This window comes from Hipposideros armiger, unplaced genomic scaffold (assembly GCF_001890085.2).
Source record: "Hipposideros armiger isolate ML-2016 unplaced genomic scaffold, ASM189008v1 scaffold_1701, whole genome shotgun sequence".
Lineage (NCBI taxonomy): Eukaryota > Metazoa > Chordata > Mammalia > Chiroptera > Hipposideridae > Hipposideros > Hipposideros armiger.
The window spans coordinates 47074-64908 of NW_017733051.1; the positions used below are offsets into that span (position 1 = coordinate 47074).

General features: G+C 41.7%; 1 protein-coding gene across 1 annotated transcript in view; it reads right to left on the reverse strand.

Moving 5' to 3' along the window:
• LOC109378036 (nuclear envelope integral membrane protein 2-like) overlaps positions 1-13829 on the reverse strand; it is a 23749-nt gene extending 9920 nt beyond the window's left edge. Inside the window, 4 exon segments of the mRNA XM_019634488.1 lie at positions 771-843; positions 999-1221; positions 3586-3701; positions 13626-13829. Of these exon segments, the coding sequence (XP_019490033.1) occupies positions 771-843; positions 999-1221; positions 3586-3701; positions 13626-13734 (521 nt within the window). The 5' untranslated portion in view covers positions 13735-13829.
• Between the last annotated feature and the right edge of the window lie 4006 nt (positions 13830-17835).

Consider the following 17835-nt stretch of genomic DNA (forward strand, 5'->3'; position numbering starts at 1 on the left):
TATCTATTTCTAAATTTTACAAGAGAAGAAACTAAGGCACTGAGAAGTTAAAGACCTTCCCTAAGTTAGTATCTGCTAAATGGAGGATTCAGGCTTTCAGCCCAGCTCCTGTGAGTCCAAGCTTTACTCTTCACGCTATAAAAGCAACATCCGGTTTATAAGGATGATGGATGACATTAAACACAAGAAAAAGCTCAAAACCGAACAATGTTAAAAATAGTAAGCTAAGAAGTAAAATATTATTGGAAAGATTTGTTTTCCACGAGCAAAATTGTAAGAAACAAAATATCAGGATAATATGCTTTTCAGATATTTGTTAAACTCAACCTTCTGTGTCAGGGTCACAAATCTAGGAGGCAGCCTGAATGTAATAGAGGAAGGCATAAGAGAGGAAGGCATCTGGCTGGCATCAGGGAAGCTGAGTATAAATCTCAACCCGGGCCAGAACCAGCCATGTGATGATAGATGTTTGTTTTCTCATCTATAAAATAAGAACAGTAATACAGAGCTCATGTAGTTGTAAGAGAATCAAATAAAATCATGTATATTAATACGTAATACAAAATAATGCATGTGAAGTCACTCTGTAATATTCACATATACAATACAAATAACTTACTGGTTGAGCTTTTCAAGCACAATCTTCAGGCCTCTTGTTTGCAAAACCTGAAGCAAGAACTACAAACTGGTGTAGGAATATTTAGCATAGCATCAAAAATGTCCTATACTCTTTGATTCTCAAAGTTAAGAAAGTAAAAATGAATACTTACTGACTCAAGGTCTTTGCATAAAAGAAGAGGAAAATGCCTGCCACAAACACAAGGAAGAGTCTGAAATCCACAACTGGAGTAAAAAAAAAAACACACACACACACATACACAAAACAAAGATTTTGTGTCAATGTAGTGTTAGTGAATAAAGAGGAAAGTCAAACATACTGAAATGTCACTCCAGAAAAACTGAGCCCAGAAAGTCAAGTGTAATAAAAACAGACTTACTGTTTCGATTCACACGTATTGTATAATTCTTCACTGGCTTCACAGAGAAGCATGTAGTCTCCCCATGTGGATTGATAACTATGGTTATTTCATTAGACTCCTCTGGTGTCCAAAATTTATGAAACACACATTTGATAAAAGATAGAATGGTTTCTGGATACTGGCAATTATATCTTTCTGTGATATATACAATACTGAGCAGGCCTGAACTGGTAATTTTCACCTATAAAACAACAATGAATAACTCCATAAACACAAGTTTAAAACTTCTTAAAAGCTTCTTAAAAGCATAAGCAGANACCAGAAAACTTTCATTTCTGTTTTCTCTTTCCAATGAAGTAAAACTGAAAAGGGAACTTAGGGCTAGTTATTCCTTCCATGAGAGATATGAGGCTGACTTTTATAATAATAAATTATTATAATGTATGTCTATTTTTCAGTCCAGAGTCCTAGAAGGGCAAATGTTATCATGTTTGCTTGGGTCAGGAATAAGCCTCAGCATGTCATAGTCTGCTACAAGCCCTATCTTTTATTTTTACTTTCCAGTAACAAAAGGTAATTTTACAGTGGAGGGATCAGGCTGTCACCCTAGTAATCCAGTGCTCAGTTTCAGGATTACTAATGGAGGGACAATAAGATATTCTGCATTTCCCATTATGATCCAATGTGCAGTGCACATCACCTCTTAAGTATTCCACTAAAAGTGTTTCATTGTCTCTAAGCAAGCCTCAAAGTCTAGTTTCCAGTTTACAGGAAATACGAAGGAGGGAGCATGTTAAATTATACCACAAAGGGATACTCAGAGAAATCCAGAACGTGCAACATTCTATGGGACAACTAGCTTGGTCTCTTTGGCATACCACCATGATGAAAAAGAACTGTTATAGATTAAAGGAGACTTACAGGACATAACAGATACAAAATGTGGCTCTGCACTATATCCTAGCTTATACAAACCAACCATCAAGGATGTTTAGAAAATTTAAACATGGCCTGGGTAACAGATGATTTTACATAATTATTAATTTTTTAATAGTTATTTAACTATAGAGGAAAATGCTCTTGTTTTTTAGGGATGCTTAGTGAAATACTTAGGGAAACATANTAGCAGAACTCATGTCTCTAAAAAAAATTGAAATAGAGATGTGTGCAGGTGTATGGGTGTATAGGTGTGTGTATACATATATGGCAATGATATCCCAGGAGTAATAAACACAACTAACACTGAATGCTCGTTGGCAAAATGCATGATTCCAGAGCTGGGTGTAAGAAATTACAAGGTAAGCCTGGGACACCTTGTTTGCCAGAGGTAAAGAAGTGCTTAAATGATGGGCACAAGTTCAAAGGCCACAGAAGCTAATTTAAGGAGGCTCCTACTGGCCAAATCTAGGACAATATGAATATCAAAATAAATAATAGAAATAATGGATTGTAGTCCACTGAATGAATTGGCAATCCATGAGGCTATGTGGATATAAATAAATTGGAGGAGGAAAAACTCTTCTTTATAGAAGGATGCCAATTAATGTATAATAGAAGGAATAATGAAATTGGAAAATCACCCTCTGATAAACATCATGATGGTAACTGATTTAGATGATCATCATCAATGAATGATAAAACAAGGGGATAAAAGTTTGAAGAATAGGATTTCTACAAAGTCTCAAATTATCTGCTGAAATATTCCTTATAGAGGTGAAAACAGACATTTTACAGTGATGAAACTGTAAAATGACAGATACCATCTACCAAGTGATCAAAGAGGGTATAAATTATCAGCAAAGGTACAAATCAACATTGCGTGTCTACTGACATGATGCCCTAGTCATTCCTGCAGTCTAGAACACTCTTGCCCCAGATACCTTCTTGGGTAGCTCACTCGCTTCATTGAAATCTTATTCAAATGTCACCTATACCCTGACCATTCTTTTTAATACTGCAACTTGCCCCTCATCTCCCTCATTCCATTTATCTCACTCTACGTTTTTTTTTCTTAGCACTTACTAGTTTTATAATTTTCTTCTCTTTCACATTTATGTCTTACCTCACCCTCCCCTCACCCCCGAGAGTGTAAAAATTATAGGAACGGGATCTGTTTTGTTCACTAGTGTATCCTAAGAGCCTAGAATAATTCCTGGCACTTAGTAATAATTTCCTAGAATAATTTCCTGGCTCAAGAAATATCTGTTAAATGTTGAATGAGGGAAAGTACTAGGCTATCAAGAGTAACTACTATCTTGGAAACAGAGGTTACTTCAGGATTTCTATACAGAGGGGCTTGGGATAGTAATTATTTTGGAAAGTAGGTGAGATGGTGTTGTCTTGAGTTGTGTCTAAACAGCAAGCACACTGTACGCTCTTAGACAGTATATTTATTTGAGTGGTTTGGAGAAAGGCTGATGAAGAGCATGGAGAGCTAATGTCCCCTCCCAAAAACCCCTCCCCTTGAGCCAGCCACTATGCATGATCCCAAATCAGCTTTCGTCCTGATACACAGCTCTAACTCATACAAAAGCTGCTTTTTATTCTTGAAATGGCACATTTTAATTCCCTGTTCCTAAGACATCATTTAAAAATATGCTCTTACCTGCACAGTTGACCATATGTATTTCCACTCCATTTGGGAATTTTGATTGTAGCAGTAACAGTCTGACACAGAAGTTTTAATTAAATCCATTTCTTTCAAAGCTTTACACCTTGGAACTGAGAGATGGAAAAGAGAATATATTTCCTAAATATTTAATTGCCCAGAATCTTATATTTTTGTTTGTTTTTATATTCACAGGAACAATGGTAACTGTTTTTATGTCCTATGACCAATAAATTCTTCTACATGGCAATTATAGTCCTTCCGTCTTTCCAACCAGCAGGAGACAGACCAAAAATTATAGTCCAAGGTCAATACTCTTATATGGAGGGCACTGTAAGAGCACAGATTGAAGAAGAGCAGGCACTTCTTCAATCGTGAAGTAGAGGATAAGGACTGAGGGCAGCTTCCCAGAAAAGAGGAAATGTGAATGAAGCACTGAAGAATTAAGCTGGAGACAGCAACACAGAAGGCAGGGGGTGCACGTGGCAAATATGTACAAAACTACAGGTGTGAGTGAAATTAGGGAAGTGGTGCAGCCATTCACAAGGATGGAGTGCAGGGAGTACATGAGGGCATTTCAACACCTGCAGCTAGAGACAAGCAGTGGTGACTATTACATTAAGGAGAGGGGACTTCATGCTGAAAGCAGGGCACTGAAGGATTTTAGGTATCAAAGTCTGAGCAGGAAACTGTTGACACTCAAAAGGGTTTAACTGAAAAAAGTTCAATGAAGCTGTGAGCAGGGTTAAGGCATTAACAATAAGGCACCAACATGAGCAGGAAGCCCTCAACACCCCTAGACCTGAAATGGCAAAGGGAGGACAGAATGTTACTGGAGCTACTGGGGGTCCAGTGACAGTAGTCTAACGGAATGCAATCACTGCAAGAACCACGGTGGAACAGAGGGGTGAGGGTGTGGCTATCTTAGCCTCTCTCTCCTGCTTTCCTGACAGTGCCTCTCATGGCCAAACGCAATGGGAAGCCAGAGTGCAAAGAAGCCCAGGTGATACAACCCATAGATACAAGCCCAGGGGAGGGAAGGGTCGAGAACGGATCTGCGGAAACAGAGAGAATAACCAGCTCAATAGGGAAGTGACAGGAACACAGTCATCTTTCAGAAACAGCATTCTATAGGCAGTAGGAAATATTAGCGGGGAAGAAGACTGAAAGCAGAAGAACCACCAAGGAGGCTGCTGAAGCAATCTTGGCAAGAAATGAACTAACTAGGAGGGAGAAAGAACAGGTTAACGAGCACTTACGAAGTAGAATCTACAGGCTTAGAGATTCATTAGATGAGGGAGAGCAAGAAGATGACGTGAAGGTTCTGGTGAGCGGAGAAGATGGGAGGCCCTCCACCCAGATAAGGAATGCAGGAGAAGCAAGCTTGGGCAGCGAATGGGGAGGGTGATGAGTCCAATTTTGGACATACTGAGTTTAGGTTGCGGGACTCAGTGAAAATGGAGAGGTCTGCGGTACAGGAGAAATTTGACAGGAGGTAGATGAAGATACATACACGTGTTTATATGTATAAATATGTGTGTGTGTTATGTGGCATATAAATATATTATAATATATATAATAATTAATATATAATACAACACAACACAATATAATATCCACCGAGAGAAAAAGAGACAGGTGCTGTATTATAGACGGTAAATGCAGTAAATGCCACAAGAAAATGATAAAGTAATGGGGCTCATCTGCTGCTGCATTTGAATTTAAAATGAAGTGAGATGGAAGTTATAAATTCTTCTAGATCCAGGATAGGGTATCACCACATCTGTCACCAGGAAGCAGGAATAGGGAATGCTTATGGGCACACAGAGAAATGGGCCTTGTCGACCCCCGCCCCCTGCCCTGCATTCCTCTAAAGAGGGGTCAGCCGTTTCTCCAGAAAAACCTGAAATGAAGCTAGAACAACCTGCTACACCACAGGTGGGGATAAGCAGCATTAACTAGTCCACAATTACATCCATTCAGGGAATACTGAAGAAGCCCAGATAGTCCCTGTCCTGGCTAGAAACATCCTTAGCATTGAGCTGGAGAAAGTGAAGACAGATTTGGAGAAAGGACTCTGTGAATGTCTACAGCCTCCTGAAACATAACTTCGTAAAGGTCACAAAGCTACCAAAGCAGGAAAGTGACACGAGGATCCAGTATCTTCCATTGTGACACTGTCAAATCATTTAATCTTTCCTCTTACCATTTTGAGGAAATGCATGTTGTTAAATATACCAACAAATTTGCAGAAGAGTATGAGATGCAAATACAAGAATCCAGGTTAAGAGGCAGGTTTCAAAAAGGCATGAGAAGGGAGTTTTAGAGGCTTTCTGTTAAATACAGGATACTACCAATTAAAAATGCATTCCTGTATGGTCTATTTATACGCAACAGCCAAAAGGAGAATGCAGAACTGGTGCAACCAACACACGAACAACCAATGCTGAGGCGCATTCTTGGATGTATGTGAGATGCAAATGACTCCTGGCCAAGGGCTGCACACGGAAGAGGGTACCACAGGGCCATCAAGGGGCTGCGTGCGACTGGCTGCACAAAAGATGGAATATCGAAGAAGGCAATGAGGAACCTGAAGGGGCCTGAGCAACGGTGATGAGAACACACTAAAAACACACTAAAAGCCCTCAGCTAGTGGGCAGCAGAGGTGGGATTGAAAGACTCCGGACTCCCCTTCCGTATCCCATGTTCTGCCTCCGCTCAGCTTCCTGTGGGCTCTCTGAGCAGGAACAGGGCTATATTGAGAGGCCAGAGTTGAGAACTTTATGTTGGGGGTCCCTAATAAGAGAGGAATTCCTACCTTTCGTTGGAAAGGGAGTGCATTCCAGTGCGGCAGGTGAAGAGCATGAGGTCTAAGGTCCACAGGCCCCAGCAGCCCCAGACTATTACTATAGAGATGTTAACTTCCAGCCAATTCTCTCATCAGGGTTACTCTTAATACTACACTATGCTCAGGGGTAGGGGCTTTCCTCGTGGGGGCCTCCAGGGCCCCTCCCTGCATTCCCCTCTCCTATCAGGCTCCAGTATCAAGGGCTGAACCATTCCATAAGAACAGTGAACTGCTCTTCCTTGTTAGTGGTCTAAGGGAATATCGTCTTTGGGGCCTGAGCTTTGCAAACAAATGCTACCTTTTTTGAGGGTTTCTTCCATTTGGTCCTAAGACTGTCTCCTAAATCGTTTGACACTTGTGACTCTTAAGAGCAAGATGATGCAATTTAAGTATAATTTCCTGCAGTAGCTTGAATTTAGGAGTAAATGAGTCTTTGTTGTCCAAGCCAGAGTCTGCTTGCACTTGGATTACCATCATGGCCTTCTATCTGGTCTCCCTGCATCCAGAATTGCCCACATGACCCTCCCCACAACCTATTCTCTAGTCAGCACATACATCTTTTAAAAGTATCAATCAGAGCACATCACTCACCTGCTCAAAACCCTCCAGTGACTTATCACACCCATAATAAAACCCACCCTCCCTTCCAAGGACCCCGGTACCTCTGATCTTCTCCTCCACTTTCCCTGTTTGGCTGCTCCAGCCACAACAACACTCCTTTCCTCAAGATGCCCTGACACCCCTGCCTCAAATTTTCCTACTTGCTGTTCCCTCAACCTGCAATATGCTTTCCCCAGATCTTAGCAGAGCTTGTTCCTTCTGATAATTTATGTTGGCTCAAAAGTCACCTTCTCAGGAAGGCCTTCTCTGACCCCACTGTCTAAAATGGCACACCCCTTTCACCTGCTTTCTTCATACTCTGCTTTATGTTTTCTTCATATTACATATGTATGTATTAAGTTTAACTCTTGTCTTTCCATGGTTAGGGCCACTACAATATCCCTAGCACTTAAATATTTGTCTTTTGTGTGCAGCCAAGCCAGTGACAGCATGACCAATCTTTGTAAGAGCCTGTCCAGTGCCAGTCAGCCCCTTGAAGCAACCTGTCCTCCCCTTGAATCAACCTGATAGAATAGGGCACCCTGTCCAGCCTGTGACAGTGCCATCCCACGCACAGAACTCACAGGCTACACCTCCCCCTTACCCTAACTACAGGGTCGAGAGCTGTAACCCTTACTGTCCCCCTGGGCGAGGGACCCTCTTCTTTCTCCTCACCTGATAGAGGACGGCAGGGAGAAACAAGAGGCGGCATTAAGCTTGTTTTCGTTGTACCCATATATGGTACATCAGCATATTCTGTGTAAGGGAGCTCCCAGTCAGAAGAAAAGAACTTGCTCTGAATTTCACCTCAGTCTTCAACCAGATTCAGGATAGTATGGATGGAGATCGGTTGCCCTGATTATTGACACCTATAGAAACACTAGCAAAAGCATGTTGTACACAGTGTCTCCCCCGGAATGCTCCAGAGTGGCCACTGGCTTTGAGATGAAGTTGATATGGAATTTATACAATATATGAGCCATTACAGACAAGGTGTCAACATTTCATGGTGTCCTCTGGCTGCCCTCATTGTTATCACCTCTCTTCTGGATGAATGCATTTCAATCAACCCACGCAAGAATTCCTAAATATCGAAGAAACTAGAAACTCACAGCCACAGGAAGCCACAAGCCTTACTCCAAGTGAATGCATGTGAACCTTAAGCCATAGGCTAGTTGGAGGAGGCGTAAAACAATGACGGGTGACAATCAAGATTGTTATCACGGCTGGCCTACTGCCTTCCTAGAGAGAACCAGATCTTTTTATCTTAGATTGTTTATAAAGGTTATGTGTTTCCTAGGCCTCTCTTCCCTTCAGCAATCTTCTTTTAGAGACATTTCATTATTCAGTTTCTACTTCCTCTATCTCCACCTGAGGCTGGGAAATAGAAAATGTAGCCAGCTTAACTGCTTATCTGAACTCTGTCACCTGTTCAAGCCCTGACACTGAAGGCTGTGAACCTGAATACCTGATTGCAGGTGTCTTTTTATTCATGCGGCCTCAGTCTTTGCTGGTTCATTTCTCTAGGATAGAACTTCCTGGTGGTAGATGTAGGTAAACCCAAATATATCACAGTATCAAAAAAAATCCTCTTACAATGCAATCCAGAAGACAAATGGGGATTTCCAGGGATTCTTAAAAATGCAATAATCATTCATTTGGTCAGAAGAGAATAGCTGCGGGCGGCCAAGTGGCTCAGTTGGTTAAGAGTGCGAGCTCTGAGCAACAGGGCTGCCAGTTCGACTCCCACATGGGATGGTGAGCGACACCCACCCACAACTAAGATTAAACACGGCACCTTGAGCTGAGTGGCCGCAAGCTGCCGATGGGCGGCCGCATGGCGACCGGACTTGGAGCTGAGCTAGCTGCGCCCTCCACAACTAAGACTGAAGGACAACAACTTGTCTGTTCCCCTCCCCCAATTCCCCAATAAAAAAATCTTAAAAAAAAAGAGGATAGCTGCCTAAGGAGAGCTACGGCTTCCACTTGGGGCTGAAATAGGTCTCTACCCTGAAGTGTGGGCTATCCCAACTCGGGCTCATCTCCCATGCACTTAGGAGTATCTGGGGACCAGCCCTGAATGCTATCCTTACTATGGCTACCTCAGCAAGGCTGCATCTCTAAGGCATGGAATGAGCATCCCTTCCTTAACTCTCTGCAGTCCTTGGCAGGCTGTCTTGATCATTTCAATAAACCCGTCTTCTGGAGAACAGTCTATTTCTGACAGTTGTGCCCCAACTGCTAAGACAAAGCACAATTATTCACATTATCAAAAGATTCGAGTCAGGGTTACCTTCACCAAACTGATCCCTTAGTTCGTTTTAAATACCACTCAATTTATAAATATTGAATTAATCTAAGACTATACATCATATTTAAAAAGGGACAGCTGCATATTATCTACTTTAACTAATAAATTTAAAACTAGTCCTTTGTAGTTCTTTTGTCATTTATTAGTTTTACTAAATGTATAAGAATATATTTAAGTTAAAGAGTTTAAACATAAGATAAAAATATTCAGTCAAAACTTCAGAAAAGGGCAGGTAGTACTTAAACCTACTTATAGAATATGCTAAAAATAAAAAGCACAAACACTCCTCAAATATTAGCAGATATTAAACTCCAACATAGAAATAATTCAGCAATGTTCCACCTGATAATTTAACCTTACATGGCCCTCATATGGGAAAAAATATATCTACAGTTGAAACTATAACAGAATAATAAAATTACTTATTAAATTAGACTGCCATTTTCTCCTATAACCGCTTTTCTTTTGGGGCAAGGAAGGGGAAAGGGAAGAATAGGAAAAACAAAAAGCAAAACACCAACAAATCTTAACTCCTGAAAATTCAAAAGGAAAAAGGTTTTTTTCCGGGATTATGTAAATTCATTGTCAAAGGAATTAGCAAGTAGCACCAAAGTTACAAAGGTAACTTCTCTATTCTACTAACCCTAGTTTTTTTTTGTTGTTATGACTTGCATATAAATCTTAATTTTTATTTCTCTAAGAACATGCATAGAGAATGAAACTGAAATTAGTCCATGCTAATGCATATTCAGGTAGGACTTTAAGTATTGATTTTTTTCCATAGATGAATTTGAAAGCTGTGGTTTCAAATGGCCTATTGCTATAGTTCAAGCTTCAATGCAGTGGCCTTAACTTCCTCACAGGACAACACATGGTTTCTAGGAACCTCACCCACTAGCTGCAAACCATGGTAACTCTTGGCTTGAAGACTCTTCCTTTCAGCCAGACAGCTACCTGCCCCTCCTGTGTGTCAACTGCCTCTGAATTTCCTCCAGATAGGATGACACAGGGTGACAGAAAGCTGGCCTTGGTCTGGATGTTCTCCATTCCACAGCAGGGTGTGTGTGTTTGAGATGGAATAAGGGCTGGCCAAGTGGCTCAGTTGGTTAAGAGCTTGCTCAAGAGTGTGAGCTCTGAGCAACAGCGGTTCAAGTCCTGGCCTGAGCTGAGCTGCTGCTGAGCTTCCAATAGGTAGCAGAATGGCTCAGCTAAAAAAAACCAAAAAACAAAAAACTAAGACTTTTAAGAGCAGCCAACGGTTCTTAGACTTTTGTGTCTTCCAGAGGTTTCAGCAGTGTCGTTGGTATACCACAGGATCCAGGATACTTCATAGTCCTTGTTGTAAAGCCTAGCTGGAATGACAATGTTGCTATAAGGATCAGAAATTGCCTTTTCTTAAAACTACAGGCCAGAATTTTATCAACTCAGTGGGCATGATGCATGCTTCAGGCAGAACATAGCTCTGATAGGCATTCGTGTTTGCCTTTGATTAACAAAATAGAGACGTGAACTGTTAACACTAAATCTGGTAACACAAAAACTTGAAAACCACTGGGTTCATTGAGGCAAACAAAAAGGTGAGGAAAACATTAGAAACTATTCAGCAATAAGAATATCTTCATTTTATTGATGAGAAAACTAAGAGGTATGAAAAAAAAATACAGTGACTGTTTAAATTTTAAAAAATTCTTATAGTAAAAGCCACATTGCTATTAACCACCCTCAAAGTACTCCCCCTTGCTTAAATCACACTTATCCTATCGTCCTTGCTACTTTCTGAAGCAGTTCTGGAAGTCTTCTTTTGTGTCTTTAGCTGTGCTGTTGTGGCTGCCTCGATGTTCTGAATCGTTTTGACTTTGGAGAAGAGCCAGATCAAGTAAATAATGTGGATGAGGTCACACCACAATGTTTTTATTTGACAGAAATTGCTGTGTACCAGAAACGATGTGTGACATGGTGCGTTGTCATGATGGAGGATGATTTATAAAACACACCTTCTCTCAACTGTAGCTCACACCCGAATGACTGCACCAAACAAGTTGAAACTTGCCACACACTGTTACTAAGGTTCGAGGCACGGCTTCCCGTATTAAAGATTCCTGCCTTTCCATTGGATGGCACTCAGCAGCAGCATTCACTGTATTTTATGATCATAAGTCAAGGCTCCGTATCACACATGGCTTCTGGTACGGCAATTTCTGTCAAATAAAAACATTACGGTGTGTCCTCATCCACCTCATTCACCAGATCTGGTGCCATGTGCCTTCTGGCTCTTCCTCAAAGTCAAAATGACCATGAAAGGTAAATGTTTTGAATCAATTCAGGACATTGAGGCAGCCACAACAGCGCAACTAAAGACACTCGTGAACGAGGACTTCCAGAACTGCTTCAGAAAGTGTCAAGAATGATGGGATAAGCAAGGGGGAGTATTTTGAAGGGGATTAATGGCAATGTGTCTTTTACTGTAATATATTTTTAAAATTTAAACATTCACTATATTGTTTGATTATACCTGTATAATCCATAAAGGTTATGTGCCTGGATCATGGTTAATTCTACAAGTGGGTTGTTGAATGTAAAGACTGAACCAGGTAGAACTCAAGGTTCTGGGTGTTTATCCAGGAGTATTTATAATTTTCTGGTTGTTGCCATTCTCAGAAACCCTTCTTAGACAAATCTGTGGTTTACTTTTTCTTCAGTATATACTGATCACATTTCTTCCTACTAAGCTTTCATTTCCTCGTCTGTAAAAATGGGTTTATAGGGCCGGCCGAGTGGAGCGTTGGTTAAGAGCTGGCTTGGGACGCCAGAGGGCCCCGGTTCGGATCCCACATATGAGGGCCAGTGACACTGCCCTCCACAGCTAAGATGCTGAACAACAGCTCAACCTGGAGCTGGGCTGCCGTGAGTCACCGGCGACGGCGTAGGCTGCAGCCCCTGTGGCACTGGCTTGCCATTGGCTACCGTGTGTAGCCAGCAGCCAGTGTGAGCGGCCAGCAGCTGCAGTGAGCGGCCAGCAGCTGCAGTGAGCGGCCGTCCAGAAGCCGGCTACTGATCTGCCTCGCCCGGGGAAGAGCGCAATGATGGTGCCAACTTAGATCAGTGAAGCAACGTCCTCCACAACTAGACTGAAGAACAAAACGACAGCAACTTGTCTGTTCCCCTTCCCCCAATTCCCCAGCACTGTTCCCATCCCCCAACTCCCCAATAAAAAAATCTTTAAAAAAAAAAAATGGGTTTATAAATGCTACCTACCCTCCCACAGGGCTACTACAGGTATTAAATAAGAATGCAGTTAAAGTACTTTTAACACTGCCTAACATATAGTAAATACTCAACAAATGTTCAATTAAAACTGGTGCGGAATAGTTCCTGAAGGTGATTCTGAGTTGGCAGCTGTGGCAAAATCTGATAATTGCCTTCATCCTTAGACAAAGAAACCACACTTGGTTGCCTCCCTTGCAATCAGAGGTGGCCAATGAAATGAAGAGAAATCGGTGCACAGTGATTCCAGGAAATCTTTTAAATGGTTTTATGGGCGGGGAGAATGAAATAGAAATGTCAAACTTATAGCAAATTAGTAGCAGTTCTGGAGTTAGAACTCCCGACTTCCCCTTCTGTGCCAGGATCTTGAGAGCATTGCAGATAAACCATAACAACACTATGAGCAGCTACCATTTCTTGTTTCCTAGTACCATGCATTGTACACGTTAAACAACACAATAATCCCTTGAGTTATTATTATCTGTGTTTTATGTGACCGGTAACGTGACTCGCTCAAGATCACAGAGCTAGTCAGGGACAGGGGAATTTCAGTCAGATTCCAAAGCCGAAGCCCTCACCTTGTCTAGTCTTGAAGCCAAAGGAATAGAGACGTATAAAGTTTTCAACATAAATGGATGTACCATATAAAAGCTATGCCAGTGGCTAACTGTAGCTGTGGACAAATCAAAACATTTCTGAGCTTAGGTTGAGGTTTCTGTAAAACAAGGGAACTGGGGCCAGGCTCTGAATTTTGCGATTGCTTTCAGACCTAAAATCATAAAATGTCCTTGTGTCAGCAGAGATCAGGGAAGCCCAGGCAGGCGGAAACGGAGGGTGGGCCTGCCCCGGCTGCAGGCCGCGCCCGAGGGGTGAGTCTTACGTGAGGCAGGAAAGCGCCCACCCGGCTCCCTGGTCCTCGCGGACCTGGGCAAGAGGAGCGCCCTCGCGGTGCCCAGGAAACCCAGGAGCCTAGAAGCCCGGAGTGCGCGCGCGCGCCGCCGTGCCCACGGTTACCTGACAACGCCGCCGCGACCGCCTCCTCCCCGCGCACCGCGCCTGCGTGCAGTGTGGCAGAGGGCAGCAGCCAGAGCAGCTGCCACCACGGCCCCGGGAGTGGCCTCATTCCGCCCGGGGCTCAGCTCCGCGCCGTCAGGCGAGGCAAGAGAGTTGGAGCCGCTTGGGCCTAGAGTACCAGAAATGGCGCGTGGTCTAGAGGGGGTGAGGGGGCGGGGCGAAGTGGGGTGAGGCCCCGCCTCCCCGGGGCAGAGAAGGAGGAGTCGGCCTGATGCTCCGCCTCCTCTCGCTGGGCACTGCTGGCCAAGGCCTGTAAGGCTTTGGTAGCTCTTTCCAGGACCCTCGTGGCCTGGTTCTCTCCTCCAGACGCTTGGGACACATCCCACCAATCTCCCCGCTCCTCTGTGAATTTTGCTTAAAACTTGCCATACCCATGACTTGAGAGGTTTTAGGGTTCAATTCTCAGAGCTCTCACCAGTGAAAGAGGAGGCACTTCAGCAAATTCCCATTTTATAGTAATTGTAAATGTGATTGATTTCCTGATTTCTTCTTCTGATAGTTTATTATTGGTGTGTACAAATGCAACTGATTCTGAATGTTAATTTTGTATCCTACCTTACTAAATGCATTTATCAGTTATAACAGTTTTTTGGTGGAGTCTTTGGAATTCTCTATATATAGAACTTACCATTTTATAAATCAAAGTCAGTTTATTTATTTTTCTTTTTTGTTTTTCATTTTATTTCTGTTTGTAGCAAGCAATAACGAATTGGCAATTTGTCTAGTATAACTTGTATGTCTAAGCTCATACACACATTTCTGTCTAAAGAGACTGGAAAATGTCCCCCTCACCAATATAAAATTATACCTTAAAATTAGCTTACAGTTAAAAAAAAAAGATAAGGAACAGATTGGTGGTTGCCAGAGGGAGGTGGTGGAGGGAGTTGGGTGAAATGGGTGAAGGTGATCAAAAGGTACAAATACCTGGTTACAAGATAAATAAGTTGTGGCGATGTAATGCACAGCATGGAGGCTAAAGTTAACAATACTGCATGGTGTGTTTGAAAGTTGCTAAGAGTATCTTAAAAGTTCTCATCACACACAAAAAAATTGTCACTGTGAGGTGATGGATGTTAACTAAACTTATTTTGATCATTTTGCAATATATACATAAAGCATTATGTTGTACACCTAAAACTTACACAATATTATATGTCAATTATATCTCAGTAGAACTGGAAAATACCTTGAATGGCCTTACTATTGATAATTAGTATAAAACTTGGAGCCTTAAATAATATTATACTGTATTTTTTATTTTTAGAACAGACCCTCCTCATGCCTGGGAAATCCATTAATATGATTCAATATTTCACACTAAACATTTACTATAATAGGTCATTTCCTCTTTTCTAATTCTGGTCTGCTGAGGTACCTCAGAGAACCCAATTGTAACAGTAATCACCTTCTAAATATAGCTTAGCTTCATTTTCCCTAAAAGTCAGAGTAGTACTCACTAGATTTGCTCTGGCTTCAAAGTAAGGATTAACCAACTGCTCTCAAACCTCTGGCACCATATATGCTTTTAGAAAGTTCATACCCATATATGCTTTTAGAAAGTTAAGAAATCTCCTTGTTAGGGAGTCTTTTGGGGGATGATTTTTTACAAGTAAACTATTATTGCTTGAACTCCCACCTTGTCTGGCCCTGCAGACTGTCTCCAGAGAAACAGCAGAGCTATGGATCAAAGTGTGAGGTGTACACTTACCTCTTGCACAATGTTTGTTTTTTCCCTAACCACATTCATTTTGATTTAGTTTAATTTTGCATGGTACTATGGAAAGTGACTAAAAGAAACACAGATTCTTGAAATAACAAATGTGTTTTCCTGAAGATGTATCTGGTAGAGAAATAGAGCAGGCAACAGTATACTAGGTTAATATTTAAAGTGTTATTCATGTAGTACATCCTTAAAAAATAATGGTAAAGAAACTAAATTGAAACACCATTCCTCTCTATGGGATAGCAATAATATTTTTTCCAGAGATAACAAGAATATTAGAAGGTGATAGTTCTATCATTGGGGGGCAATCAAGAAACCTCTCCTAATTTGCCTAAACCTCTCTCATATGAAAACCTTAAGCCACCAGCGCAGAGGCAGAAAACACTACCCCACCAGGGCCATGGCAAATATCCACTGCTTCTGGGAGAGAGAGAGAAGCACAAATCCTCTACCCCTGGGGAAGCAGCAGGAAACACTGGGGCTCAGTGTCCTGAACTGATACAAAGTAAAGGTTGGGTATTGCTAGGAAACCCTTTCTCACTCCGCATATTGGACACAAGGTGGGATTTGGCAGCAATGGGTCAGAGGGGCAGAAATGCTGAGAACGCCTCACCCTGAAGGCTTAGGTACACAAGACCTACAAAGACCAAGGCTGGACCAGGGGTATGCCCCTTTGCCCTGCTACAAGCCAAGCACCAGTAATAAGCAACACTAGTTTTTGCTAAGGAGGAGAAAGAATGTGGGAAGAGACTCCCCTCTGTAACACAACCATACAAAAAACTGGTGAAACCTGAGGGACACTGAGGAAAAACTCTCCAGCATCCCAGGACCAACATTAAGCACAAGGTAACAGCAGAAGAATTTGAATCTTGTGGTACACCAAAGGTAATGATAACAACAATAAAACCTGAACCCAGCTTAACTCCTGCCTAAATTGACTCAATCACCCACATTATTGATCTGACAGAAAATGCATGCCCATTTCTGGGTATAAATAGTATTGACCTAAGTCTTTACTGTTCTTCTACACATGATATCCATTATACAATAAAAAATTATAAGACATCAAAAAAAGCAGGGGAAAAAAATCCATTATCAAAAGCTAAAGCAATCAACAGACCCAGATTCAGGAATGACCCAGATGTTGAACTATGATTAATATGTTAAAGGATCTAGTGGAAAAGGTTGACAACATGTGTGAATTTATAGGGAATTTCAGCAGAGAAATGGAAGTTATTAAAAATGTGAAATGAAATGCTAGAAATTAAAAATAAATTATTAGATATGAAGGATTGCTTCAATGTGCTTATCAAAACCTGGGCAGAGCTGAAGAAGGAAACAGTGAACTTGAAAAGAGGTAAATAAAAATTAGCCAAACTGGGGCTGGCCGAGAGACGTGTTGGTTAGAAGTTGGATTGGGACGCGAGCTCTGAGCAGCAGGGCCCCGGTTCGGATTCCACATGAGGGCCAGTGATGCTGTGCCCTCTACAGCTAAGATGGTGAACAACAGCTCCACCTGGAGCTGGGCTGCCGTGAGTCACCGGCAATGGTGCAGGCTGCAGTAAGGCTAGCTGACAGCGGTTGTGAGCCTTCAGAGCTCTCATGAACTGCTGTGAGCCCCTGTGAGCGGCCATCCAATGGCCGCCGAGTGACTGCCTCACCCAGGAAGAGCGCAATGATAATACCAACATGGGCCAGTGAAGGACAGCAACTTGTCTGTTCCTCTTCCCTGATTCCCCAACGCTGTTCCCTCCCCAATTCCCCAATAAAATCTTTTAAAAAAAAATAAATTAGACAAACTGAAACACAAGGCAAGAAAATAATTTTTTGAAAAATCAGAGCATGCAAGAGTTGTGAAACAATATCAAGTGGTTCCACGAATAAAATTGAAGTCTCAGAAGGAGGGGAGAGGAAGATGAGGCAGAGGAAATATATTAAGATATAAAGCTGAGAATTGTCTAAAATTAATGAAAACAGAATATAAAATGAAACTCTTGAAGGCAGAGAAAATGACACAATGCAGAGGAATAAAAGTTATAGCAAGCTTCTAAGCCAGAAGATAATGGAGTGACATCTTTGAAGTAGTAAAAGAAAAAAATACTGTCAATCCGGAATTCTATACCCAGCTACAATAACTCTCAAAAGTAAAAGCAAACAAAGCTTTTTTTTTTCATTTCTAGCAGACTCTCATTACAAGAAATGTTGTTAAAACAAGTTCTTCAGAAGTTCTTCAGGCAGTAAGAGTATGATAGCAGATGGAAATTTGAATCTACACAAAGAAAAATAGCTCTAGAAGTGATAAAAAAAAAGTAAATATAAAAGCAAAATAATTGCAATGCACTGTGGGAATTTTATATAGAATTAGAATGAATGACAACAATACCACAAAACAGCGGTTCTCAACCTGTGAGTCATGACCCCTTTGGG